Source organism: Zalophus californianus, chromosome 6 (genome assembly GCF_009762305.2).
Source record: "Zalophus californianus isolate mZalCal1 chromosome 6, mZalCal1.pri.v2, whole genome shotgun sequence".
Lineage (NCBI taxonomy): Eukaryota > Metazoa > Chordata > Mammalia > Carnivora > Otariidae > Zalophus > Zalophus californianus.
Genome location: NC_045600.1, coordinates 10570000 through 10597788, shown reverse-complemented (window position 1 = coordinate 10597788; position 27789 = coordinate 10570000). Strand labels below are relative to the sequence as shown.

General features: G+C 54.2%; 1 protein-coding gene across 4 annotated transcripts in view; it reads right to left on the bottom strand.

Moving 5' to 3' along the window:
- Positions 1–27789, bottom strand: part of PRIMA1 (proline rich membrane anchor 1) — a 60027-nt gene that overhangs the window by 15222 nt on the left and 17016 nt on the right. For all 4 annotated transcript variants that reach the window (XR_003515522.1, XM_027568771.2, XM_027568773.1 and 1 more), the window contains exon 4: positions 2800–2929. Coding sequence is in view for 3 of the 4 variants with exons in the window: in XM_027568771.2 (XP_027424572.1) it covers positions 2800–2929 (130 nt within the window). In the remaining variant the exon portion in view is untranslated. The remainder of the gene's footprint in view (positions 1–2799; positions 2930–27789) is intronic.

Here is a 27789-nt window from a genome sequence, read left to right as displayed (position 1 = left end):
CCCCGCCCACACCCCTGGAAGGGATCAACGGAGCCATGTGGCCTGGGTTTGGTGTCCTTCCAGGCCACTGACAGATCCAGGAACCAAGAGCTCAGAGCCTGTGTAAGGGGACAGAGGGCAGACAGGAAGCCCCTCAGCCTGCTCTGAGGGGAGGGGATGGGGCACCCCCACACGCCTTCCTGGCAGACCCCCAGCTCCGCTGGAGCAAAGCCCTGCACGCCACAGCTGGCCACACCGCCAGTCAGCTATTAATGTGAGTTAGTTCTCCTCGTGCCCTCCTGACGTTGGAGCAGACAGCACGTCTCTCCCGAAGTTTGCGGCAGAGAGGGAAGGCAGAGGTGACCTGAGAATGCTGCCTCTCTCTTTAAGGGGTGGGGCGTCCTTGAGGGGACAGTGGCCCCTCTCTGGTGGGTCTTGCGTGCTCTTCCTGGCAAACCTCCCGTAGCTCCCTGTGCCTCCCGAGCCCCAGCAAGCCGCTCAGCCCGGTGGGCCAAGCACCTCCCCGTCAGGCACGCGGCTCCCTCCAGCCTCATCTCCCACCGTCCAGGAGCTTCCTGGTGTCCTGGTGCTTTCACTCACACAGGTGCCTTTGTCTGGAAAGCCTCCCTGCTCTGCTTCTCAAAATCCTCCTCCCGCTGCAGCAGGCTTTCAGCTCGGATGCTGTATCATCCCGATCAGAGTTAGCCATGACTCCTCTGGGCAGCGCCACAGGCTGCCAGCAAGCCTCCCATAGCCTCATCGCCACCTGCCTTGTAACATGGTCATGGTCATGCGCGTATCTGCCGCCCACCGCCCTTCCGTCGGGTAAGCAGCCCACAGGCATGGCCCGGATCTTACCTGTCTCTGTCCCCACAGAGCCAGGCACACAGTAGGCCACTTGGGAATCTGGTTGGCTGTGTCCCCCGGGGGTCTCCCAACGTATCCACTTTGGTCTCCAAGGCCAGGCCTCCCCCTGAATTGCAGGGTCTGGGAGCCTTGGAGCCTTTCTGTCCATCTGTCCTCCCTTCCTCAAAGTAGGACAGCGACACCCCAGGTGCCCAGGCACCCTTGAGGAAGGGCAGACAGGAATAATGAGGTCCGCTCTTTGCTTAATACTAATGATACCGGCCGCAGTCTGGGGCTGGGCTTTGGAGTCACGTTCAGATTCCGGTCCATTGCTCCCTGGTTGTGCCATTCTGGGCAGTTCCCTTTATCCCTTTGCACCTGGTTCCTCATCTGTAAAATGCTGTGGATTGGAAAAAGATGTGACGAAGGCGAACTGAGGGAATGTTAGGGGGGCCAGGAGCCCCACACACACGCTTGTTGAAGAGACGCTGGGCTACAGCCCCTCCCTTGCGACTTGTCATTGTTTGTGGACGTTATCTGATAGCATGAGGGCCGGGGGCTTCTAGAAGGGGCTCTTGGCCGAGAGGCAGATCCCCAGGGTTTGGCCGATGTCCGGGGAGCTGCTGTACCTGGGCCCTGTCCTCCTTGTGTCCTGCCAGGATGCTCCTGCTCGCTCTGGCCCGTCGCCCTCCGCGCCTGAACATGCACTCGTTGTCAGACTTTTAACTTGATATTTTACTCTTTCTGCTTTTGAATTATTCAAATGAAATCACATAGAACAACGGATTGAAAGGCTAAAGTGAAATAGTTTAGGTGTTCCGACTGTTCTTAAGAGAGACCCCCTGACTTTGGGCCTTCGGGAATTTTCAAAACCTTTATTAGAAATATATGAACAATGCCTAGCACCCTCGGGTGTTTTGCAACATTTTTGTTTGTCTTTTGACTCTCTCCTCCCCCAAGGTCCCAGGAAGTTGGGGTAGATGGGGAACATTTTTTGGAGGCTGGGAAGTCTGGGGGTCAGGGGACCAAAGGGGGGAGCTGCTGTGCTGTAATTCCGGGGTGCGGGGAGGGGCATCCACCACATGGCCTATTCTACCAGACTTAGGGGCCCCGGACACAGCTTAAACCTCAGACCCCAATGACAGCCACACTCGGCTGCAGACCCCAGCTCCACAAGGCAGGTGGTGACGGGTGATCATTTTTGAAAGGCAGGGTGAGTTGGTAGTTACAGAAAGGACAGAGAGTGTTTGTGAAAGCGAGTCTGCTGTTTGGATCATTTACGACTCCGCTGGAGCACCCCTGTTCATCCTCCAGAACCCAGCTGAAGTCATGTTCACTGAAAATCTTCTCTGAGGCATCTCAACCTCTCTCTTCCACCCAGAGAAGCCTGGCTCTCTGTGTCACCCTTCCTCCTCTATCTGCGGCACTGGAACAACGGACCCCTGAGCAGTACTCTGCAAGCACCTATTGTATGCCAGGCACTGCAGAGTATACATGTTGCGCATACTGTTGACAGAAGCATCTCACCACGCCTCCTGACAGTATACAGCTGTCATTCTTTCCCCCCATTTACAAGTAGGGAAACCGAGGGTCAAAGGGGTTCAAGTGATTTCTTCCTGGTCCCACAGTTTGAACTGGTATCTGAATTTAGATCTGGTTCCAAAACCCAGTTCCTACACCAAACCAACATGGCGCCTCCATCCCCCACCCTGCAAGGATTATTTCCATACTCTTAAGTCCTAGGCGCCTTGAGTGAGCTCCCCAAGGCAGGGCCTGTTACTTCCAGGTGGGGGGGGATCACTATATGTACACATGTGTGTATATATATATATATATGGGCATTCACTATACATTCTTTCTGCTCATTAAATGCTTAACAATTTTTATGGCTTAAAGAAACATGATGGGGGTGGGCGGAGCAGCTGCCAGCCCAGGCGGAGCCCCCTCGGGGCTCAGAGCCCCGTGAGCACTCACCTTTTGATGGCTTTGTAGCAAATGATGACAAGCACAGTGAGAAACACCAGGGAGGCACAACATACCGCAATGATGATCACCAGCCCCGACCGCCAGCTTTCCTCAGCAGGGCACGAGGTAGAGTTGGGGGCTGAAAGACATAGTGACAGGCTGAGTCTCCGCCAGATGAGCAGGTGCCGGCCACGTCAGAGGTGGACTGTTGTGGGTGACACCAAGGGCGGCCTCACCATCATCAGTCCCCCGCCCTCCAGGATGAAGGCTCTCTGACCTGCCCTGCCGTACCCACTCCCACCCCAGAGGCAGGTGACATCATGGCTGGCCCCCAGCCAGACACGTGCTCCGAGCAGGGGTTAAGCGCCGAGGCCCGGGCCATCCATCCTCCCTTGGCATGAGCTAACTGACAGCAGGGTCAGGTTTAATTTCCCATGAAAAATAACAGAACATCTCATTCTCTCAGTTGAGGCATTAAATCCGCTTCCTCCGAGGGTGGGGGTGGGGAGCAGGGCTCACAGGGCTCACACTGCGGGAGGAAGAAGAGAAAGGGAGGCCCATCAATGTCAGTGTGGTAAGCTGATTTCTTCTAAGAGGCAGGCTCTCTCCCTTCTTGGATTTGGCCCAGGCGGTGAGTACCTACAGCCGCCTCAATTTGCACGGGTGGCCAAAATCTGGAAAAGTGTCACTGACAAAGCATCTGACCCTGGGTGCCGTGGGGCCCCTTGGTCATTGCGCAGTCCATGGAGTCTCTGAGGGACCTTGTCCTCCCCCTTGGCACCAGTTATGTGGGGCTGATAACGAAGCACAGGGGTAGCTGAGGCTCACAACAAAGCTGGTTCGCTCTCCTGAGAAAAGCAGAGACATCACACAGCCTCATCCCAGAGGCTCTGAAATGTCCAGACACAACTGGAAAGAAGTGCCCTGAGTTGCAAAAGAAATGGGAGAGGGAGAGAGGGGGGAAGGAAAGAGAGAAAGAGGCAGGGAGGGAAAGAGAGAGGGGGCTGGTGAGGGAGTGAGGGACAGACAGATGGACAGATAGACACTACTAGCTTTGGGCAGGTCTTCAAGACCTGTGACTCTGTGCAGAGGAATCAAAACTAGGCTCTAGGCTCTGAGTCCAGTGAATAATAGACACCTTCAGGGACTCCACAGCACATGGGCAATAAGGGACTGGTTTCCCAAGGATACTGTGGATGGCTTCATCTCCATCATCATTCTTACTATGGACGTTGTTGTTGTCCTAATCATCAAGGTGTAAATCCCATATGGTGACTCTTACCCACTGGAAGTGTGTGGTCTGATCGGCTTTGACAAATACGTTCACCTGCCTAAGCCACAACACTGTCATGACATAGAATATTTCCATCACCCCAGAAAGTTTCCCTGGGCCTCCTTCTAGTCAATCCCTGCCCCGCAGGCCACCACTATTTTGCTTTTTAAAATCATTGATGAGATTTGCTTGTTCTTGAAAGTTCACAAATGTAATCATGCAGTGTGTGGTTTTTTGTTTTTGTTTTTTTTGCTCCTTTTGTTTAGCAAAATGTTTTTGAGATTCATCCACGTTGCTGCAAATTTCAGCAGTTCCTTCTTTTTTACTGCTGAGGGTTATTCCATTCTATGAATAAACCACAATTCGTTTATCCGTTCACCTGTTGTGGACTCCTAGGCTGTTTCCAGGGTTTGACTTTTGTGGATAAAGTTACTAGAAGCATTTGCATGCGTGGTATAGATCTGTTTTCGTGTTTTTCTTGGCTAAATGTCTGGGAGTGGGCTTGCCGGGTCCTAGGGTGTGTGTGTGTGTGTGAGTAACTTTATAAGGACTGCCATGCTTGTTTTCCCAAGTGCTTTTTCTCTTGTATACGCCTGCTGGGAACAAGGAAAGAGAAACAAGCTGGGCAGAGGGGTTATAGGTTACCGACTTGTTACCGGATTGTGGCATTTTTGCAGCTGGGCAGGGAGACGCAGGAAGTCATGATGGGCTTTGCAAGGAGCAGGTGCTAAAGCCCTGTTAACAAATGCAAGGTCCCCAGATGTGGCGCTCAGATAACCACACAACCAAGCAGATTCGGAAATGCTCCCTGAGCGGGGCCGGGGACAAGGGTGTCACCGAGCCATGGGGCTGCTCTCAGCCAGGGCGAGATCAGGCCTTTAGAAACCCCAACGCTGAGAAGATATAGAATATGAAATTCAAAATAGGAATAAGCTCTAAAATAAGGGAAAGGAGATTCAAGAGGATTCTCTTTTTCCCCATGATGAATGTCTTCAGTATTTTTTTGGTGAAATATCAAACACAAACCTCTCTCTCCCCCCCGCCCCAGAGAAGCCTGGCTCCCTCCCCCCACCCAGTTCCTCATTTTGGGGTGTCCCTGGCTTAGCCGAGTCTTCCTGGAGTGACCCAGCACAGATGCAGGCCCCATCTTCCCTACAGTAGTCACTGCAGGACAGTCTGAAATGCAACCAGATACATGGGGTCCCAACCCCAAAGGGCTTGCCTCCTTGTTTTCGCTGCAAAGGGAAGCAATTTTGGTTTCTGTCAATTCTACCTCAGGCTGTAATATTTCTGGACCAAGTCCCAAGGGCCATGCCTGCAGCCCAAGGGGACCCTCACACCTGCCCTCCAACGGCGCACAGGTGGCTGGGGCTCACATCACCAGTGTGTATCCTCAGCTGGGGGCAGCCCCCCTCCAGAGGGCACTTGGAAATATGGGGACAGGGGCTGTCTCTGATTGCCACAGTAAGTGAGCCCAGGAGCTCCCGAAAACAACAGTAACCTGGATATTCCTACAAGGTCGAACTGTCCCTCCAAAAATGCCACCAGGGCATTTGTTGAGAAATCCCATCAACTGGAAACAGAAGCGTTGTTCCTAAAACTCATCTGCAATTTGACACTCAATTTCAGAGCGTCTCTTGTGATGTTCTTTACATTCATTGGTAATGAGGTGGGGATTTCCTTCTTGCTCACTTTTTTGAGACACAACTCATACAGAAAGCAGGAAGTCTGGCTTGAGAGGGTCCTTCTGCTTCGGGCCCCCAATATTATTCAGCCGTGTACTGCTCAGCACACGCCTGTGAGGAAGCTACTCAAGGCAAGAAGCTGACACATAGGAAAAGAGGGAGGAATTTTGTGAATCTGGTCCAGGGCATAAATCTTGGATTTTGCCAAGAAAACAGCTCTTGCGTTCAAGGAATGCATCCTTATTTATCCTAGCTCCGGTCATTCTTTTTACATTAGGAAGGATCAGGGACTGTAGGAGCTGGAGGAAGGCTAAGAAGTATCATTTCAGAAAAAGGACAAACAGGGACGCTCGGGATCAAGAAGCATCTTTTGCAGGGGCTGGGGTTGGGGCACCGAGCTTTGGGCTGCAGGCCAGGTCTGCTCCTGCCTGAACTTCCTTCCTATTGGTGTGGCCAGTTCTCCTTTGCAGATATGATAAGCTTAGCACGTGAGCAGACTGATGGTGCATATTTGAGAAGGTAGCATCATGAAGGTGCTCATTCACTTGTTCGTTCGTTCCTTCATTCTTTCCTTCATCCACCAGCCATTTGCTGAGCACCTGCATCCCTGGCATCACGCTAGGAGTTGGGAGTGCAAAGATGGATTCGATAGAAACTGTGCCCTTTCCAGGTCTGGTACCAGCTGCCCACGGATCATTACCGGGCTGGCCAGAATCTGCTCGACTTGCTCAAGGTGCCAGCAGGCTCCAAGAGACCAGACATGCAGATTTGCTAATGTGCAAGAGGAAGGTCATTTGTGGCTGAGGGGAGGAGGCCATTTGGTGCTAAGGATCAAGGGCTAAGGCAACGCCCGTGAGAGGCAGGTGGTCAGACGGAGAAGACCGAGGCAAGCAGGGTGTGAAGTCCCAGACAGGAGCCTGCTGGAGCTCCGCCTCCTCTGGCACTCCCCCCCCCCCCCCCACCAGCGCCACCCCCCCTCGCTCAGGGCCAAGATTCTGCAAACACCCGACAGATAGGCAGGAGCTGTCCTGACCTCTCAGGGGTAGAAACACCCTCTCTCCTGTGACTCAACAAGGCTCTGTCTGCTGTATTCATTTAAACTCTCCTGACGTCCATAAAGATGATAAAAGTGACAACCAGAGAACGTGATGTGGAACCACCCAGGTTCGGTTTTGCTTTATCAAAGGAGCTGCTTTCTTCCCAGTCAAGAAATGCATCATTTAAACTTCTATTTGGGGGGCCCCGGGTGGCTCAATTGGTTGGGCGTCCAACTCTTGGTTTCGGCTCAGGTCATGATCTCAGGGTCGTGGGGTGGAGCCCCAGTCAGGCTGCCCACTCAGCACGTAGTCTGCTTAAGACTCTCTCTTCCTCCGCCCCTCCTCCCGCTCACGCTCTCTCTTTAAAATAAATAAATCTTTAAACAAACAAACAAACAAACAAACAAAACCCTTAGATTCAGGACTTCTGCTTCCAGCTAAGATGCAGTAACAGGGCCAGATTTGCTGTCCTCCACACACCTGAAACATCCACAAAATATACCAAACACATACAACAATGGTTTTCAAAATAGTGGACCTCAAGGCCACAGAAGGCGGGGATCTCTGAAGAACAAGAAACGAAGGAGGAGAGCCCTGACTGCCCCAGCTTACTGCCCGAGAGTTTGCAAAGAAGGGTCCCAGGAGGGAGAAGCCAGCAGGGCCCAGCCAACTGGGTGAAGTTGGGGAGATGGAGCCGAGAGTCCAGGGAGTGAGCAAGCCAGATGAGGTCCCTCCCAAGGCGGGAAAACCAACAGCATATCAGGAGATCCACCAAGGAATGTGTAATTACGCAACTGGCAAATGCTAGAAAAGAGATGAAAAAGAGGTCAAGATGCTCCCACATCTTGTGGAAGTGTCTGGAAAAGGAGCAGCTATGAACAGGGGAGCTGTGAATGTGCCCATGTGAACCGTATCAAGGAGCCTGAGCAGACCCACGGGATTCCTGTGGGCTGGCGGTCCGGTGCCCCAGGGAGCTGTGTGACGTCAGGCAGGCCACCCTCCGCTCCCTGCTCCTGGCAGCCCCGCTCGTGGCCCATCAGAGGGTCACAGCCACGCAGTGCAGGCGTGTGGGGGGCCCCCTGTGCGGCGCCCAGCTTCCTTCCAGGGGCTGATGCCCATGAAGGTGCTTCCCGACCAGAGGAGCCATTCAGCCTTGCCTGTGGGAAACCGGTCAGAAGCTGGCCCGGGCCTGGTGACATTGCCAGGTTCGCGCCACGGTTGTGTGTGCGGTACTGCCCCAGGGGTCTCACAGCCCCGCTCCCAGGGACGCCTCCTGGCACAGCTGGCCCTTTGGGTGTGGGGCGTCCCTTTCCGTACCACGTCCTCCCCTCCACAGGAAGGGTCCCGAGGACACCATCCGGCCGTCTGGGAAGAGCGCGCCCCAGGTTGCTAAAGCTCTGAAGAATGTTTTCGAGCCGTTCACTCTCGGCCCCTGCCTCAGCCTGCTCACCTCAAGCACCGCTGGTCCACGGGGCTCCTGAGGATGGCGAGGTCCAGAAGCTTTGCTAAAACATCTGTGTGGCGACAGAACCTGTTTCATAGGCCCTTTGGTCAAAGACGGGGGGCTGGGGCTCAGAGGAGGGGGGAGTGGAGGAGCAGATTGTGTCCCCCCACCCCCCGTCTCAGCCCTGCCCCTGGGACCCAGAAGGACACAAGCTCTCAGAAGTTCCTTCACGGTTGATGGCCCTTTCCCTGTCTCTGCCTCGATGTCCCCAGCCCCACTGCGGAAGGAGGGGGTGTGGGGCAGCCTCCTCCCCCGCCCCCACACAGAGCCCATTGTTTCCGGAACACAAGGGGCCGACTCAGCCCACTGCCATCCATTCATGGGCACAGGGCGTCCGCGGGGAGGCCTGTGCCAGGGGCGTCTGCCCTTCCCTGTGGGTCTGCTTGGGGGTGGGGCCGCTCACTCATCTCCCACCCCGAAGGGTGTGTGGCCCGACTTTACAACCACAAATATGAGATCAGACCCTGGCACTCTATGCAAACCTCTGAAATAAGCCCCCATTTCTAGAGAGAAAAGTCTCCTTTGGTGCTGCGCCCGATGAAAACAGTGAGCACGTGCATTTCAGCCGGAGGGGGTGGCTTCCAACCCTTCTCCGCTGACGGGAATCTGGCTCAGGCTTTGGGTACAGGACAGAATCCCCCTCTGTGATAAGTCTTCCCAATTCCGCCCCCCACCGGGGGCCAGGGGTTCCTCTGTGTCCCCCCACTCTCCGCAGGGCTCAGGCTTTGGGGAGGCGCATCCAGCCCAGGAGGTGGGTTTTCAGTGGTGTTCAGCCAGGCCTGGTTGGTCTAATCCTTCTGCCCCTAATTCATTCTCAGGTGGGCACATCAGGTAGACCTGGCCAATGACACATGAGGGAAAGACTCCTGGGAGCTTCCAGAACTGTCTCCTTGCTGGTAAGGGAGCAGCAGGGAAATAGGAAGGCTCTTTTCCTCATGGACACTGCCATGTCCTTTTCTCGCCCCTCGACAGAGCAGCTTTGGGGGGGCTGAGGGTGCTGGGGTGCAGAGTGGGTGGGTTGCAGTGTGGACGAGGGCAGCCATGGTGGCTTCAAGGGGCAACATGTGAGCAAAGACTGGGATCTGATAAGGGGGTTCATCACGCAGGTGCCTGAAAGAAGAGCTAAAGCCAAGGCCCTGAGGTCAGTGGGGATGTGGCATGTCTGGGGAGCAGCTAGGAGGCTCGTGTGACTGGGATGAAGCAGGCAAGGGAAGACAGAGGGGCTGAGAAAGCTTTGGGCTTTTATACTGAGAAATGCGGTGCCGTTGGTGGGTCTGGAGAGGGAGTGGTCAGGTCCAACTTCACACTGGCTCAATCACTCTATGTTCAGAGTAGACTGTGTGTGTGTGTGTGTGTGTGAGGGTGGGGGAGTATAGGAAGCTGGGGGGTCATTGCCAATAGCCCAAGACAGACAGCATGGTGGCTCCGATAGGGCTCAGCAGTGGAGGTGGGGGGAAAAGGGTGGATTCAGGATACATCTGGAAGGTCAAGTTCATGGAAGTGTGGATGTGTGTGCCTGAGAGTCAGAGAAGAGTTACAGGTGACTCTGAGCAAGTGGAAGGAGGGAGCTGCCATCAACGACGGGGAAGGCCGGGGCTGGGCAGGCTTGCTGGGCGCGCAGGTGGGGAACCAAGTCTGGCAATCCCATCACACCCCACGAGAGATGGCGAGCAAGCAGCTGGATCTAGATGCTGAATTCAGAAGCAAGCGCTCAGCTGGAGCGATCAGCACCCAGGCCCGAGATCATCAAGTGCGGGAGCGCAGACAGAGCAGAGAAGAGCGTCAGGCCTGAGCCCTGAGAGGCCTCCATGTGAAGAGACCAAGGCGAGAGGAGGCCAGGAGGAGAGGCCAGTGAAGGCAGAGTGGGGGCCAGGCCATGTGGAGTCCTGTGGCCAAGTCAGGGAAGGACATGGAAGAGGAGGCCAGTCACCGTGACCAGAGCGGGGATGGTTTTGGGGGAGTGGAGGAGGAAACCTGATTGGGGCCATTTAAGAGAGAATGTGGGGAGAGGAGACAGAAATAGCAAGAACGCACAGCTCGGTGGTGCAGTTTTGTTGCAAAGGGGAGCAGGAACAGAGAGCCATAGCTGGGGGCAGGGGGAATATGGTGGCTGGGGAAAGGTTGTAAGATGGGAGATGGAGTATGTGTGTGTGCGCGCACATGGGTGCGTGCTGGGTGTGACCAAGGAGAGGGGATGGGCCCCCGTGCACAGGTGGGTACTCCCACCCCGATATGTAGGAAAGGTGACAGGTGGGGTCGGTGGCTGCTTCCTTCCTTCCAATGGTTTCAGTTGTCTCAGCGAAGTGGGAAGCGAGGTCAGCAGCTGAGTGAGGATGGGGGAGGTGTCGGACGTCCGGTGGGGCAGGAAACCCAAAGTGGGTCCGGTCCAGGGCTGGCAGTTTCACCCCACGTGCCTTCACCCCATGCCCAGGACAGCGGGGGGCAGACAGGTTTTCCCCACGGTGTCGGAAGGGAGCGCGCAGCCAGGGGGCTGAGGGTGAACCCGGAGCGGGGGGGGGGGGGGGGTGAATGCAGTGCTGGACCAGGAGGGGGAAATGGTTCGTGAAGGTGCCCGACTTCACTGGGGCAGGTGGTGGAGCTGGGATCTGAACTCAGACGTCTGGCTCCAGGGCCAAGCTGCAGCCGTCACCCAGATAGAAAGCAGCAAGCAAATCCAGACAACTACAATCCGGCAACGACAAAGTGCCGAAAGATACACTTTGGACAAAATGAGACACGGTCGCATGGAGGGATCGAGGCCGTTTGTGGAAAGGGGACATCAGTGTCACCCTGAGCATCAGGGAAGCCTCTTTGAGGAGGTGATATTTAGGTTGAGCCCTACAGGGTGGGGGAGAGGGGCAGCCCTATGGAAAGGTCCCATGTGGGTTGGTTTAGGTCAGCAGAGGAAGGAGCAGGGGGCACGGGAGGGTGGCACCCAAGCCTCTCTGCTCCCCCCGCCCCCGGTTGGTGTTTGGGACCTCCCTGCTGAAGCCCTGGTGAGGGGCTCCATGCCCTTCCATCTGTGAATCCCAGCCTGTTGCCCGAGCTCCACGGGACACTCACTTCTCTGATTTATTTATTCCTGCCTGGCATCCTGGGCACGGTGCCCAGCGTGGTGGCAGTGTGGCTGCTTATCATCAAGGACGCTGTTCTCAGGCCCGGCTCCTGAGGGGGGCATTAAAAAAAAAAAACTCTAATACATTATTAATAATTGTCTCCATCATTCCCGTGCCTAATTAGGAAAGGAAAATTATGAATTGGGTTTCAGTCTCCATGGTGGGGGCAGTCCCGGCTTTTCCTGATGCAAGGGAAAGATCTGGGCGGAGACCGGAGCAGGAGGAGGGAACCGCAGGCCGTTGCCTGGTGCAATTAATTATGCTTCTGGTGGCGACTGTAGAACACGCCTCCCCTTGTTCCTCACCCAAACAGCCCTCTTTGTGAGGCTCCATAAGGCTAGGACTTGTTACTCAACAGCATTCCTCCCTCTCCGTAGCTGCAATCCATCCTTTCTCTGTTCCCTGCCCTGGGGACCCTCCCCAGATCCCCCGAGCCTTCTGTGCCCATCCAGGGCTCCAGATGCCCTGCTGCCCAGAAGGTCCACACTTGCCAGCTTCAGCACAGTGCACAAGTGACGGGAAAGCCCTGGGTGACCACTTGAGCCCACCCTCATGGCCCAGAGTCCTCCTCGTTTGTGTGCTAAGCCATTCACTCACCCATATCTGTTAAGAGCCTACTCTGTGCCGCGCGTGCCCTGCGCTAGGTCCCGGGGATAGGAGGGTCAGCAAAACAGACAGGGACCCTGCCCTCATGATGCTTACAGTCCACTGGAGAATGGACACTAATTCAGCAATCACCAGACAAATGCCTACCGACTCCTGTCTCCCCAAGACACTTAGTTGCACATGTGCCTTAGGTACCAACAGCAGGAAACCAAAAAGCAAAACACACTAATGCCCTGAACATGGGAGCCAACGTTGCTTGACTGAGGATAGTGAGCTTATCTTTGTTTGTGAGAGACTCATGACCTTGGGATGGGAAAATACTCCCAAGAGTATATATTAAATGCTCAGCAGAGCCCCGGTACCTAGTTGATACTGAATAGATGCTGAATTGCTTTCTTCCCTTCCAGCGGGCACTTAATACATGAGGGGGCCTCAAGAATGCCTAGTTAGGTAGAATCCGCTCTGTCCGAACAGTTGTAATCATGCTGAACAGGGATTCACGATCAACTTGGACCAATGGTCGACAAACTCTGATCCCTAGGCCAAATCTGGCCCGCCACCTGTTTTTGTGAATAAAGTTTTATTGGAACACCCATTTGTTCATATATGGTCATGCCCCCTACTGGCTGCATCTGCCAGGCTGCGTAACTGCATCATAGACAGAATGGGCCCCGCAAAGCCTGAACTGTTTACTATCTGGCCTTGGACAGAAAGAGTTTGTCTTTACCACGAGAACGTGCTCAGTGGTTCTCCCAACAGCAGAGGCAATGCCATTTGGGCAGACCTAGGACTGACATCTCTAGGAACTGTCTACACTCTTTAACTGCCTGACAACGGAACAGGCTGGTTTCTGAGGCAGGTACAGCCCGCCACTTTGGTGCCAGTCTCCAAGGCTCTTTCTGGCTCCCAATCTGATGAGAAGCTTACCGTCAGCTTAGCTGTGAGGTAGGACAGGCAGCTCCGTCCCATCCATTGTCTGGCAGTTTTAAGCACACCGGAGAGCCACCAACCCCTCCTCTCTCCCCCTGATCCCTCCTGGTACATCCTGGGGTGTTTTTGTTTGTTTGGCACTCAGACTGCAGCTTCTGCCGCCACCCGACTCAGTCCTGGCTATGGAGGTGCGCCCTATAAGGGCCTGTGCCGGGGTGCAGGCGACATGCAGCTATAATGTCGACTTTCTCAGGCACCCGGAGCCCTTCTCTGCAAGATTGCCCTCCGGCTGCTGGAGTGGATACGCATGAGGCGGGGAGCCTGGAAACTGACTCCCCCACACCTCGGAGAGTCCATGACCAGTGACCGACAGGGGCCAGGTGGGACAGTCTAGCCCCCTGCTGCCAGCCGGGAGCAACGGTAGGACATAAGGAATCCTCCAGAGTCCCCCCACAGGATCGGGCTCAGGCCTCCTGGACTCTCACTTTTCTTCTTCCCTTCCCTGTCTCACCCTCCAGTCTCCCCTGGGCACACTTCCTTTAAGAATCCTTGTCTCTGACTCTGAGGACATGTTCCATGGCAGGAACCCCAGACATAGGTCGCCAAGGTGTGGAAAGTTCCTGGCCTGCCTTCTCAAGCATCAGATGGATGACATCACCTCCCAACAAGATTCATGTGAGCTTCTTATGTTCCAGATTCCTTCCCAGAATCACCCTTTGCTAGTTGTCTGGACAGAGTCTAAGTCCTGTTTCCAGGTCCCTGTTGGCTTAAGCTATGAATGGTTTTTGTCCAGGTTGTGAACACAAAGGGCTGGTGACACAGCTGAGAAAAATCAGTACCGCTTTGTTGCTCTTTGTGTTAAAAAAAAAAAAGAATGTCTGAAATGTCAGTGGCTTTGGGGAAAAAACCATAGTATTAAAGAGGAAAAAAAACACAAACCATGCTAATGGTCCATGGCTGCACTCTGATATAATATACATAGAACATGTGACTACTTAAATTTAAATTAATTAAAACAAAATTAATTAAAAATCCAATAGCCACACGTCGCTAATGGCTACCACATCAGACATCACAGACATAGATCATCTCCAGCACTGCAGGAAGTTTTCTTGGATGGCGCTGGTCCAGGGCCGTGAGAGGTGAGCTGCTCTTCTTCCCTCTCCAAAAAGGCAGCAAGAGTTGTTCCCTGCCCCTCTGAATGGCTGTTTCCAAAGCACCTTCTTCTTACATTCTTTTTTTTTAAGATTTATTTATTTATTTGAGGGGGGAGGGGCGGAGGGAGAGGGACAGAGACTCTCAAGCAGACTCAGCACACAGGACTGAGGCAGACGACGCAGGGCTCGATCCCCTGACCCTGAGATCAGGACCTGAGCTGAAGCCACGAGGCGGACGCTTGACCGACTGCGCCACCCTGGGCCCCTCTTACATTCTTTTATTCTCATGTACCCCCCCCCCCCCCGCCGCAGACACAGGCAAGGCGGGGGTTCTTAGTACCGTTTCATAGGTGAGGACATTGAGGATTCCTAAGGGCCAAAGAGGCAAAGCGGCAGAGCCGCTAAAAACTGACAGAGTCAGGGCTTCCAAAGCCGCTGCTGAGACGGTCCCCACGTGTGTGGGGGCAGATTCTAAGGCCACGCTTGGCACGCACGCTCACTCGTTTAATGCCACAAGGCTTGGGGAGCAGACGGCCCCTTCTTGAGCAGATAACAAAGCAGAAGGCTGGGGCGGGCTGCGCCCCCGCTGATCAGTGATGTGGCCTTGCCGTGAAACGGGGCCAAGTCTGCGGCCAAGAGACCCCGGGGCTACACTCTCCGCGGACAACTTCTGGAACACTGGCCTGCTCAAGGGACGGCGCATGCTGAGACTGGGTAGAAGGTCCCGAACTTGGCCTCAAGCCCCTGCCTGGGAATTTCCTTCTCGAGCCACGCCACCTGGCTTCTGGCATTGTCTTGGAAACCCTCTGAACTTTTGCAGGCACTTCATCAATCTGGACCTCAGGTGGCCATCTGCCAAACCAAAGTGCCAACCTCGGCCGAGAGCAGTAGGGTCCCTCAGCCTCGGCACTACTGACACTCGGGGCTGGATCGTGCCCTCCATGGGCAGCCGCCCTGTGCACTGTGGGATGTTTGGCCGCATCCTTGGCTTCTCCCCACGAGCTGCCAGTAGTTCTCCTCTCCCAACTGTGATGCCCAAATGTTCCCCAGGGGAACACAATCTCCCGGTTGAAACCCGGCGGCCTGGAAGATCTCCAGGACGCTTCCCTGTCTCCTACACTCTCCTACACTCCTTCCCTGTCTCCTTCCACTGTCTCCTACACAGAGACGGATGCCTCCTGCAGGGGCCCGGCCAGCAGCACAGACTTGACTCAGCCTCCCAGAGTGCACCTCGCCAAGCCCGGCCAGCGATGCGAGGAGTTAAGCTGGACGGCCTTCCAGCTGGAGCCTACGATTCCGAGCCAGTTGCCTCCACGATGACCTCCCGCTACTCAGAGTCTCCACAGTGGAACTGCCTGGAACAGGGTCCAAAAAGAGTCGAATGCCTTATTTCCCAAGGCATCCATAATCCTCTCTGCCAAGACAGGAGACAATGTGCCTTTGCCACCCACAGGCCAGTTCATTCTACATCCGAGAACAAGGAGCCCATTTACTCTCCGGAGGGGCAGGGGGCAGGCCCCCAGCTCTTCCAGGAAATGGTGGCCTTTGACCTGGGTGGCTGGCAAGGGTGACACAGAACCTTGGGAGCTGGGAATAGGCGCAGCTCAGTTGCCTTGTTTTCTCTGGTGGAAGAAGGGACCATACACGAGAGGATGTTCCTCCCGGACCCACCTGGCTGAACCTCATCATCTCTCCCAGGGGGAAGGCCCACCCACAGGGCTCCTTCTCAAAGGCCACTGGAACCCACTCTTGCCAAACTGGAGGGATGGCCCTACCCTCTTTCCCCTTTTCCCTTGATAAATGGAAAGCACTTTGGAGCACGGCTTCTCTGACCCGTTCCACATCCGAGTGGAGGATGCCAAACGCCATGATGCATTATACCCCACAATGCGAACCTGGAACATCCTTGCCATGGTAGAAAAGATGCGACCATCGCCACCTGCACGGTCAGGCCACTATCACCGCTGTTCATGCCAAACGCCAAACCTCTGGCCTGGGCCTGCCAGGCTACTTCTGAGCCCTGACTAGTGTTTGTTATTTGTCATCTCCTGGGAGACAAGCAATTGCTTAAGGTTTCAGAAAACCGTATGGAGGAATATCTTTATATTTTCAAATTATTTCAGGGAGCTTAATAAGAATGTAATGGTAATAACAGGAGCCCCCCCCTTGCTAAGCGTCCATTCAGCCACTCTGCGTGCATGCATACTACCTGATTTAAGTCTCCTGATCCATCAGGAGATGTGGGTGTCCCTGTCCCCATTTACAGAAGTGGGGACAGACTGTTAGGGAAAGTCAACAGAGAACCCAGCATTCCAGGACAATCTGATGCCGAAGTCCATCTTTCTACCGTATCCTCTTGCAAATCTGGCAAAGATCAGATTTTTCTGCCAGAGCACCTTGGCCCAGATGAAAGAGCTGTGAACCTGGAGAGGCTGTGACCTCTGCCCTGTGGCCTCCGGGACGGTGCCCCTAGCCACACTCGCAGCCTTCTTCAGCCTCTTACTTACTCCTCTTGAGGGCAAAGGGCAGGACTTACTCAATGAAAGAATTTGGGGGGAGACCTAGGAGCACCAAGTTTGCTTCATGCCCACCTTGGGCCCCAGGGGTGATGAGAAAGGGAAGCAAAATTCCCCACAAGGGAGAAATGAGAGAGTAACTTTTTATATCACATGCAGGATAAATTCTCCCCTCCTTTAATTCCTTATAGTCATGAGCTCCCTGGGCATATTGTTCTAAAATCCAATGGACATGGAGCATCTCAAGAACCCTGCTGCTGCCACCTGCTCTTTATTTTTCCTGACAGCTGGCCAGACAGGTCACCATAATCGACCGTCCCATCATCTTCCTTTGACAGGGACATTAATGGGGCCTTGGAGGTGAAGACCGCCTCATCCAGACAGGGTGAAGTCTCAAAAGCTCTTCTGATGCAGACATTCCCCAATTCTGGGGAATCTTCCGAACCATAAAATATGATCCATGACCCTGAAGGTTCTTGAGACATCCAGAAATCGGTGAAGGGGAAGGAGACCCAGGGGTCAGCTCAGCTACCCGGTTCCCCTCCCCAGAGGCCACCACTACTGAAACAAATTTCTGATGTATCCTTTGAGAGAGCGGGCCTATGTGCATTTTTATATATTCCAAGTGAGAGCCCCTTTAATACCCCCCATCCCCCAAATTCATACATTAAGCTTAACCCCTAAGGTGATGAGGAAGTGGGGTCTTTGAGACGTGTTTAGGTCATGAGGGTGGGGCTCCCATGAAAGGGATTGGTGACCTCATAAAAGAGACCTCAGAGAGGTCTCTGCCCTTCTGCCGTGTGAGGACACAGCAAGAAGGGACTATCTATGAAGCAGGAAAGGGGCCATCCAGATACCGAATCTGCCTGGACCTTGATCTTGCACTTCCCGGCCTCCAGATCTGGAAGAATTAAGTTTCTGTTGTTTATAAGCACCCCCAGTCTATGATATTTTCTTATAGCAACCCTCCTAGACTAAGACCAACACCTCCCCCCACACACATCGGGGTTGCTATCTTTGGTGACATAGAATATATATTCCACTTAATACATTTTGGCAAAGCTTTCACATCGGTATAACTGAGCTGCCTTTTTTTTTTTTTTTAAGAGAGGAATGGATTGCCACTATATGGCTGTGTTGTGATTTACTGAACCAGCTCAGGAGACACTGCTTTTCAAGTGCAAGGACCTCAACTTTTGATTTGTCATTTTTAAACCCAAAAGGTAGTTTGCCGCCCAAAGTAATTTGGTAGCAAAACCTGAGCGGCGAGGAAGTGGGGTTCTTGACGGTCTTGATGGGATATGGTCTCATTTAGTGTGGTGCCCACACATCTCACTGCAGAAACATCACCGGGCGGCTGGGCTGCTGGCCCTATTAATCTGTAATATATATGTGACACTGCTTTTCCAAAATCGGAAGCATTTGAAAAATGCCAATTCGCAGGGATGAGAGGCGGGCATTTGCTGCAGGTTTCTTGGGGGCAACGCAAGGAAGAGACTACCAAGCAAAGCAGAGAAGAGAAACCATCCCTAGGCCTCCAGGCACCCTGTCATCCTCCCCTGCCCCCAAAGGCCATCCCCTCAGCTCCTCCCCTCCTGGACCCGACACTGCCCCAGACTCTCCCTGTCACCTTGAAGAATACCACTCCGAGCCTGGTTCAGCCTTCCCTTTCAACAGCACTTCAAGATGCTGATTTTTTAAAAGAGAATACAGGAATCAGGATTTTCAAAATGTGAAGTATCTTTGATGGATAAATACTGTTTCTTTCTTTTTCTTTTCAAACACTGGTTGTGGCCATGGCCCACTGGTGTGGCATCCACTATGGCTGCCATTCCCATACCTCTGGCGGGGGGCAGGCAGTGACCCGGGCGAGGGATCAGCTTTCATCTATCTCTTGGGGAAGAAAGGAGGAAAAGGAAGCTGTCATCTAGAAAAATGGGAAGAAAAGCGCATGCAGTGTTCTTAGGTCCCGAGGTTGCAGTTGGCCTTGACCTGGCCTACCTTAGCTTCTTACCTGAGGGTAGTGGGGGCAAAGGTCCTGCAGCTGCGGCCCCCGGCCCCCGTCTCTATCCATACTCTTTCCCCAGAAGATCTCTCCAGTCCCCTGGCTTCAAAGACCAGCCAGATGCCAAGAGCTCCCATATTTAGAGCTTCAGTTCCAGTACCTCCCCCAAGCTGCTGATTTGTACATTCAACCGTGACTCAGTGTCTCCACCGGGACCGTCCACAGGCTGGCTCAGACTCACATGCCTCAAACGGAACGCCTCATTTTTCACCCCTCAACCTCCTCCCCTCCCCATCACCCATGTACCCGGTGGCTCAACGCAGAGACGAGGGGGTCCTTCCCGACAACCTCCCCTCTGTCCAAGCAAATGCGTCTCATCAGTTTCTGCCTTCAGATTTGGTCTCTGCCCGCCGCCCCCCTGCCCCCGTCCCTTCCTCCCCCTTCACTCATACCCTCGACAAGAGCCTCCTAGCTTCGCCCTCCCTGCCCCCAATCCATTCTCCACACAGCCGCCACCAGAAGGTTCCTTGGAAAACGTAAATCAGATCATATTACACTCCTGCTCAACCCCCTTCACCAGTGTCTTACCAAATGCAGAATAAAATCCCATTTTTTCACCACGGTCTTTGCTAAACTTCGCTCCCCTTTTTGGCCCGTTCAAACCCTTGTAGGGAAGAATCTAGAAACTTTCCAGGCAGTGACAGAACTGCCAGGGCCAGCGCTTAGTGGGACACCTTCCAAGGGGAGGATGAATACGTTGTGGGATGTGTGTTAGAAGGGAAGGAAGAAAAAAAAAAAGCAAGCAAGACAGGAATTAGTCCTCCTTCTTTAGTGCCTGCACCTCCAAGGCAGTGGCCGCTTTAGAAACTGTCAGCCTGGGCTCACGCTCCTGCTGGGCGTCCGGGGAAGAGGAGCCGCGGGGTGGGCACGTCCGAGCCGGCTAATCCCACAGGGCTTTAAGTGGCCGGCGGAAAGCATCTTAGAGTTGAGTAAGGAAATAAACTGCTTTGCTGGTTATAAGCCCCCCCCCCCCCCGACTTTTCTCTAAGATGAGACTTAAATCCTTTGTGTATTTCTGACTGTGCAGGAATGCAGGGTTCCAGCCTGGAGGCGGAGGGTGGGCGGGGGCTGGGGAGGAGCAGCGGGGCTCTGCAAACCAGCCCCGGTGACCGAACCTCCTCCTCCGTAGGATGCCCTTCCGGCTCTCCAGGGCACGTGAGGGCGCCGGGCTCTGGCTTGGTGGGAGCAGGAGTTCAGCAGAAATGGGGCAAGGAGGGAATGAAAGAGGAGAGAAGCTGACATCTCGAAAGCAGGACGATGAAATCTGGTAGGTCTTTATAGCGATGGATGGTGCCGTAGTGGGGCCAAGAAATTGAGAGCACGTTGTGCAGTATCTAGCTGGACGGAGGCTCTCCTGGCTTCTCAGAGGGATGTGCGGTAGCTGCTGTTGCCCCCTCCCCCGCAGGTCACTGGTGCAGTCAGGGGTCAATAACTCACTGATACAGAGGCATCAAAGGCTGCCCCTCGCCTCAAGGCTTCCTCATTGGAGCTGTTCACAATCCAGCACTTCCTATGGACTCTCCTGAAGCAAGCTTCCAGCTGAAGCCATACCCTTCCTGGACTCCTTCCCCTTTCCTGGCCTGCTTCCCTCACTTCCCTTCCACTTCCTCCTGAAAGCACTTCGGCCATAATAACACACACCTGAACCCTTGCCTCAGGCTCTGCTTCCAGGGTACTGGAGCTAAGACAGGATGACTAAGGAAAATCAAGAAAAACACAAAGTCTGTCAAGATATAGCCCAATAAAGTACCTGACCTCATAAGACTCTGTGTTAAAGTTCAATTTCACGTACCAACATTCGAAAGCATTGAGTAGAACAAGAGCCCTGTCCTCCGGCCAACCAGGATCAACAGCCATGACTAGAGTCCTTGGGTCAATTCAACACATCCAAAGTTACGGAGTGTTCTGTGACAGCGTGCGGTAGGCTCCCTGGGGTGGATGCAGGGATGGAGTGGACCCATTCTCTGCCTCCCAGGGGCCTGCAAGTTAGTGGGTCCCCAAAGACTACTAGTCATTCCACGATGGGAAGCACGAGCCCTCTGAGGACTGGACCAGGTCTTAGATATTTTGCTTTTCTGTTGTTGGCAAGGTGTTTTGTAAGTGCCTTATAAATGAATGTGGACTAGCCCAACAACATCGTGAGTGAAACAGAATCATCCAGAGAGACAGTAAGTGTCTTCCACCATAGCAAGGCGGGTCACTGAGTCTTCCAAAAATGGAAAGAATCTGCTCTCCTCGGGACTTCAGGTTAGGACTTGAAACCTGGCCGGTTCAAAACAAGGCTTAATGGCTATGCAGATTCTTGGCAGGGGCTCTATCAGTAGAAAGGGGAGGCACTTCATGGTGTAGACCTGTCCCTTGCATGACATTCATTACCCCCAACCCCTGTCCACTCAATGCAGCAAGCACCCACCCACCCACCCCCAGTGACTACGGCAACAAAATATAAATACCCCCACATTTCCAAATGTACTCTAGGGGTTGTTTTTACCCTGATTCAGAATGAGTGGTAGGATAAAAGTCAGCTCAAGGTGAGAGAGAGAGAAAGAGTGTGTGAACCAGACAGATGCCATCTTGAACAATGCAACAAATGTACATAACAGCTCTGAGACCTGAAGTCTTGAGCGCAGCCCTCCCCGCATCCTTTCCTTCTGTTTCCCTGCAGTGTGTGTGTGTGTGTGTGTGTGTGTGTGTGTGTGTGTGTGTGTGTGTGTGTGTGTGTGTGTGTGTGTTGGATGCAGGAGATTCATCTGACCTTGGAAAAATATGAACCTGGAGGATAAGGGAAAGGGCCTGAAGTGGAGGAGGAGGAGAGGAAGGAATTAAACACTCCCTGGGTATTCAAAGTAACTCTGCGTTTCCAGCACAGAGTTTAGAATCTCTTCAAGCCAGTCATTCCTCTGGTGCAGTGGACGGAGTAAGAAGGGAAGCAGTTGCTATTTCCCCCAGCAGCCTAACGTGCCAACTGCAGTGCCATTCATAATCTCAACTTCCACACGTCGGGAAGGGGAGGCCTTCCTGGAGGAGGAGCGGCCAAGAAGAAGGACTAGGTGTCACCACCCTGCTCTGAGGTCGGCAGAGGCCCCAGTGTGAACACACAGTCTGGAAGCTTCCCAGAAAGGCTGGTCCAAGCCACCTTGAACTTCTACTGAGTTCCTTCTCCAGAGGCCAAAGGGCAAAGGGTAGCAGAGAGGTAATTGCCAGGTCATGGCCAGTCTTGATGAGCTGCAGGAAGGCCCACGCTGCAGGACAAACAGACACCGTGCCCATTTGCAACCTAACCATATTCAGAGGGAGAAAGGGGACAGAGAGGGAGCCTAAGTCAATCCCCATAAACTGATGTGTGACGGGGAACAAAGCAAGGCCAACGACTTGGTGCCATCTTGGAAAGAGATGGTTGCCACAGCCGGGAACCAAACAGACACACAAATGTGCAATGGACCCAGCCTCCTTCCCATCTCTGTAAGAGTAATGGTCTGCAAACACCACCTCGGTTGCTTAACCCAGCTGCTCAAAAACCTTCAGCTATTCTAGAATCACATCCAAACTCCTTGGGCCATCCATGCTGAGACACGTCCACTCCCGTCACCCTCCCTGGTATCCTACACTCCTGAAAAGGAGAACCACAGGTTCCCAAAAGGCCTCAGACCTTCCTGACTCCCCGCCTTTGCTCAGGCCATTCCTTCCCCTTGGAGCACCTCTTTCATCCACCTCTATATCCTTCCCCACATCTGCTCTTCAAAATCCCAACTGCTCTCTGAGACTGTTCAATGCCACCTCCTCCAGGTGGTCATCCCTGATGGCTCAGGGCTCACTGCCTCTGTGCTCCTGCAGCACTTTGTACCCATTGCACTCTGTGCTGGATGACAGCTTCTCATTCCCCCTCCCCTGACCAGTGAGCTCAGCCAGGGCCCGGAACAGTTCTTACTCATCTCAGGGTTGCACGAGCCAGAGCCCAGGACACGGGAGGTGCTCAGTTCACACTAGCTGGGTAAATCAGCGTCCTTGCTCAGCAGATGATCCCAGGGCCACCAAACTCTTGGCAGATACTGGTTGGCATCAACTCTTCTTTGGACCTCCTCCCTTTGACTCCTCGCTTTCCTTCCCTACCCTCCTCCATCCCGTCCTGCGGGCTCTCCACTGTCCCAGTCTTGGCGCCCGGCTTCTATGGTCTGAACAACGGCTGTAGCTTCCTGACCAGTCTTCCCCACAAGACTCTTGCTCCTTCAACCCATTCTCCTCTCAGCCACCGGTGACTGTCTTAAAAACTAAATCTGTTTGTGCACCTCTGGGACCCAAGCCTCTTCAACGGCTCCCCATTGCACTCTGGGGGGAAAATCTAGCTCTGTGCTACGGAAAGTGTGGTTTATAAGGCCCTGTGCGATTTGGTACTACCCTCCCCATGCTCCCCCTTGATCACTGTGCCCAGCACAGCTGTCCCACCGCAGGGTCTTTGTACGTGCTCTACCTTCTGCATGGTATGCTCTCCCCAGTCTGCACAAGGCTCCTCCTTCAAGTATCAGGCAGCCTCAAAGGCCTTCCTTGGCCACGCTGTCCAAGCTGGAGCCCTCCCTGTAGCCTCCCATTCTGCCCGGAACCACTGGTACAGCTCACATCCCCAGCTCCTGCCACAGCATCTGGCCCAGAGTAAATGCTCAGTAGGTGTTTGTTGAATGAACGAGTGAGTGAGTGAGTGAATGAATGGTCCTCTTCAACACCTGCAGTGGTCTCCCTCTGGGCATCTTGATTCTAGTTTCATTTGCTTCTTGACTAACAAAGTTAGAAGAGTTTTGTGTTGTGAACTTTTTTTTTTTTGAGTAGGCTCCACGCCCAGCACGGAGTCTGATGCAAGGCTTGAACTCACAACCTTGAGATCAAGACCTGAGCTGAGATGAAGAGTCAGACGCTTAACCGACTGAGCCACCCAGGCGCCCTTGTGTTGTGAATTGTTTTGTTTTGTTTTGTTTTGTTTTGTTTTAGCAGAAACCAAGAATGGCTTCTTCCTTCTGAGCATATGTGGCCTCTTTATTGTTCTGTTCATTTGTCAGCATTGACTTACTTTAGAGAAACATCCCCATGTTTCTGACAGACCTCGACTCTCTTCTGGTAGCCACAGGAACAACCTCCCAGGACGGTCCCTCCACGAAGCACCAGGCCTGGGTGCCAGGATGGAGGCCGCTTTGGGAACGCCAGCCATGTGGCCTCTGGGCTTCCCACCTGGAGGCACCGGGTGGCGGGTCTCCCTTCCCCGCCCAGCAGATGCAGAACTCATGTCTCCTTTTAATTAGACCAAGACCAGGCCACTTGCGAGGCCACCTCATCAGAACCCTGTGGGGATCGGAGTTGTCAGCCAGGGGCTGTCTGGGACATGAGACCAAATGGCTGTGTCCTGGCTCCAGGCCAGCCCCAGCCCCACCACCCCTGGGGCCGCTCCATGGAAGACTCCACCACAGCCGCTTGCTTTGGAGCAGCGGCAGGGTCCCTCCACCCCTCTCTGCTCCTTGTCCTGCTCCCCCAGGACACTGCCCTTCGGGACCTGGCTCATTGCGAGATGCAATGGGCTCCCATCCGGAATCTGACCATTTTCACCATCCAGTCGGTGTCATCTGCTCCCAGGGGCCATCACCTCTCACCGGGACTGGTCTCCCCGCTTCTGTCCTGACCCCCGCTTCTGCCCTGAACCCCCACAGTCCGGTCTACACAGCAATCAGAGTGAGCCTGTCAGGAACAAGTCTGGTCACGACCCCCCCCGTGCCCCGCTCACAGTGGGCCCATAGGACCCACTCTGCTGCTCCTCATTTTCATTTCCTACCCCCCTTCCCTTTACTCCACTCCAGCCACACGGGCCCCTGGCTGCTCCTCAACCACCCGGGCAAGTCCCCGACCCGGGTCCCAGCTTGGCTCTGCTCTCCACCTGGGACAGTCCTGAGACTGGCTTCCAGGTGCCAGCGAGCTCTGCTCCCTCTCTGAGCACGAGCCTTTGATCCAATGCCATCATCCGCTCTTCAGACTGCCGCCCGGCCCCGCCCCAACTTGCCCTGGTTCAGTCCCCACCTCCCTAGCATCTATGATACGGATCACAGGTGTATCCTGCTTACTTCTCCCTGATCTCTCTCCCCAGCCAGGATGTGCGCTCTGCTTTATTTTGTTCCATGGTGTATCCCAAGCTCCTAGAACGTAGGAATGCTCAAGAAATGTTTGAAGGTACAAAGGGCTGCCTGCCCTGCTGTCGCCTTGCCCAGCTTCACTCTCAGCGCCCTGGAAACTCTGCCTCTGACCCTCCATCGGCGCACATGCCTATGACAACGCACGCCTCCCCTGGGGGCCCTTGGTTGCTCCCAGCCCCATGCAGCCGGCTCCCTTATGTTCCTCATGGCCTCCCCACTCTGGGAGGCCAGTCGTACTGCTCCCCACCTTTCAGGCCTACAGTGAGCTCTGCCTCCTCCTTGGGGACCCCCTCGAGGATACTCGTTTGTATCCCCACCTGCTTTCCCGTGGTCCCTCGGTGGGAGCCACCTGTCTGTTTCACCTCTAAGTACTTACCCTTCTTCATTCTCCTTTCTGGGAGGCACAGGTAAGTGGATAAGGAAGGTGGCGAGCAGTGTCTGGTTCCTAACTCTGTGAGCTGTCCCCAGCCCTCGCTGCTTCCTTCTTCCCAGGTCACCTCTCTGGTTTTGCGCTTTCTCCCTTTGTGGCTGCCCTTTCTCAGGATCCTCTTCCTCCTGAACCTCAGGCTCTGTCCTCCCAGAGCACTCTCTCCCGGGGTGATCTCTGGTAGCTTCGGCATCATTGCTGTCACTGCCCCCCCACCCCCCTGAGGGCCAGCTCAGGGCTCTGCCCTCAACCCCAAACCACATGTCACTTCCAACACTACGTGACAAAACCTGGAGCTTCTGAACCCTTGGAGCCCTCTCCCTCTGTGTCCTGTCTCCACGAGAGCATCTGATCAGACACCGTAAACCGGGAGGCTTCCTTTTCGCGCTCTCCTGACAGGAGTTGGTGACTGAGTCCAGAAGGTTCTCTAGCGCATGACCCCCTTGCTCACATCACCGCCTGGCCCAGACCACCATTCTCTCCCCAGTTCACCACTCTCTCCCTGCTGTCTGCCTTCGGTCTCCTGCCACTTAGCCCCTAAGCAGGGCTGTCTGAAGGCAACTTAGGTGGTAGCTTTCCACGCAGACCCTCTGGGCGCTCTGCACTGCCTGGAGTTCAAGTCCAGGACTCCTGCATGCTGCACCGCGCCCCTGCTTCTCTAACTCATCTCTCGTGCCTCGCGCACTTGCAGTCCTGGGATGGACAGACTCTCTCTGGTCTCCAATCCTTCGCCCCTGCCGTACTTTCTACCAGGAGCACGCCCCTCTTCCCCACTTCCACTCCCAGCCTTCACTTGGAGAATCATTGCGCCTCAGCTCGCCTCCCCCCCGCCCCCCCCACCGCAGGGTACCTGCTCCGGGTCAGACACTCTCCACTCAGCTGACTGGGGATTCTTAGTGCTCTGTTTAGTCTGCAATCCTTGTATCCTGCACCCCTGAGCTGTCCACACGCATCCCAAACTCCACATGAGGACAAGCAGAACCCCGATCTTCCTCCATGAGCCTTCACTGGGCTGTCCTCGGTCTCTGACCACAATGGAGAGATCTACACATATCTGCTGAATGAGTAAATGTTTGTGAATGGATTACTGCTCTTTAAATATATAAATCAGGTATCCCAATGATAGGAGAACACTCACGAGTGCTGATGTGCTTTCTTGAGTGGGAAAGAGGGGTATGGACTCTTGGAAGGTATAGACCCAACTGGGTCTGACCAGGGGTGAGGTCACCCATGGCGATTCCAGTGGAATAAGGCGACAGCCCATAGCCTATAGCTGGTGTCCTTCCGGGGCTCACTGGCTCGGCTGTCAACTGTCAAAGCTGTATCTCTGTCTGGGAAAGTGGGTCCCCCACTCCCCTTGGGATCAGTTCTTAACTGTGACCCCAGCTCCCTCAGCCCGCGGGTCCGGTCACTCTGCGGGGCTGTCCCACACCATTTCCCAGAGCTCCGCAGCAGGACTGAGCTCCCTCCAGCTGTCCATAGGGATGACTGGCTTGACGTCACACCTTGCCCTGTCTCCCACTCCCTTTCCTTATTGGTGTTTTCTGGGATCAACTCCCAAATAGCCACCTGTCCCTGAATTCTTGTCTCAGTATCTATTTCTGGATCCCAAACTGAGACGTGGTCCCAGATGCTCCCTGGCAAATGGCAGGCTCAAAACTGTGAGTCCCCCTCCACACCCCCTTGCTCCTGGAGAGCTTAAATTCTGTCTTCACCGTCAGTCATGCATTTAGTCAAACACTCAGCGTGCACCTTCCATGTGTCAGGCTCTGAGCTGTCTCTGGGGACAAAGATGAATCAATAGGCCTAGTTCTCAGAAACTTAACAGGTCAGACCGGCTGCTTTGTCCTGGGCACAAGGAGGACATCCTATATGAGTTCTGCAATAATATGAAATCGCTAACATTGACAGGGTGATCGCCCTGGGTTGGCATTGTTTTAAGCACTGGTGCACAAGCTCGTTTGACCCACTCAACAGCCCCATGAGGGAAATGAGGTCCACACCAGGCCAGAGTTACAGGGTGTCAGAACTAGCTCTTGATCCCAGTGCAACAGGTGGGGGCCTTTCAGCCAGGATAGTGCCCCTCACCCTGCAGGATCCCTTTCCATCACAGGGTCACCTGCCCTGCTCAGTGGGCTGAGCCTGCACATGGCCTCTGGATTCCTCCCCACAGCCACACTGCGGGAGGAGGCCTCCTCCCCACGAGGAGGAAACTGCGGCTCACACTGCTTCAGAACACCCAGGTTTGTGTGAAATGTCCAGAATAGGGACTGTGAAAGGGGCTGTCTTAGGAGGTATGAGGTTCCCTTTTGGGGTGATGAAAATGCTCTGCCATTAGATTCGGGAGTGACAGTTGCATGACATGGTGAATGTACCAAACACAGCCCCCAACTGTCCACTTCCAAATGGTGAGTTTTATATTATTATATGGACTTAGAGCACCCAGGAAGTGGGCGGGATGTGCGCTCTGGCCAACATGCGTGTTTCCCCATCTCCACCCCCATGCTGAGTCCAGA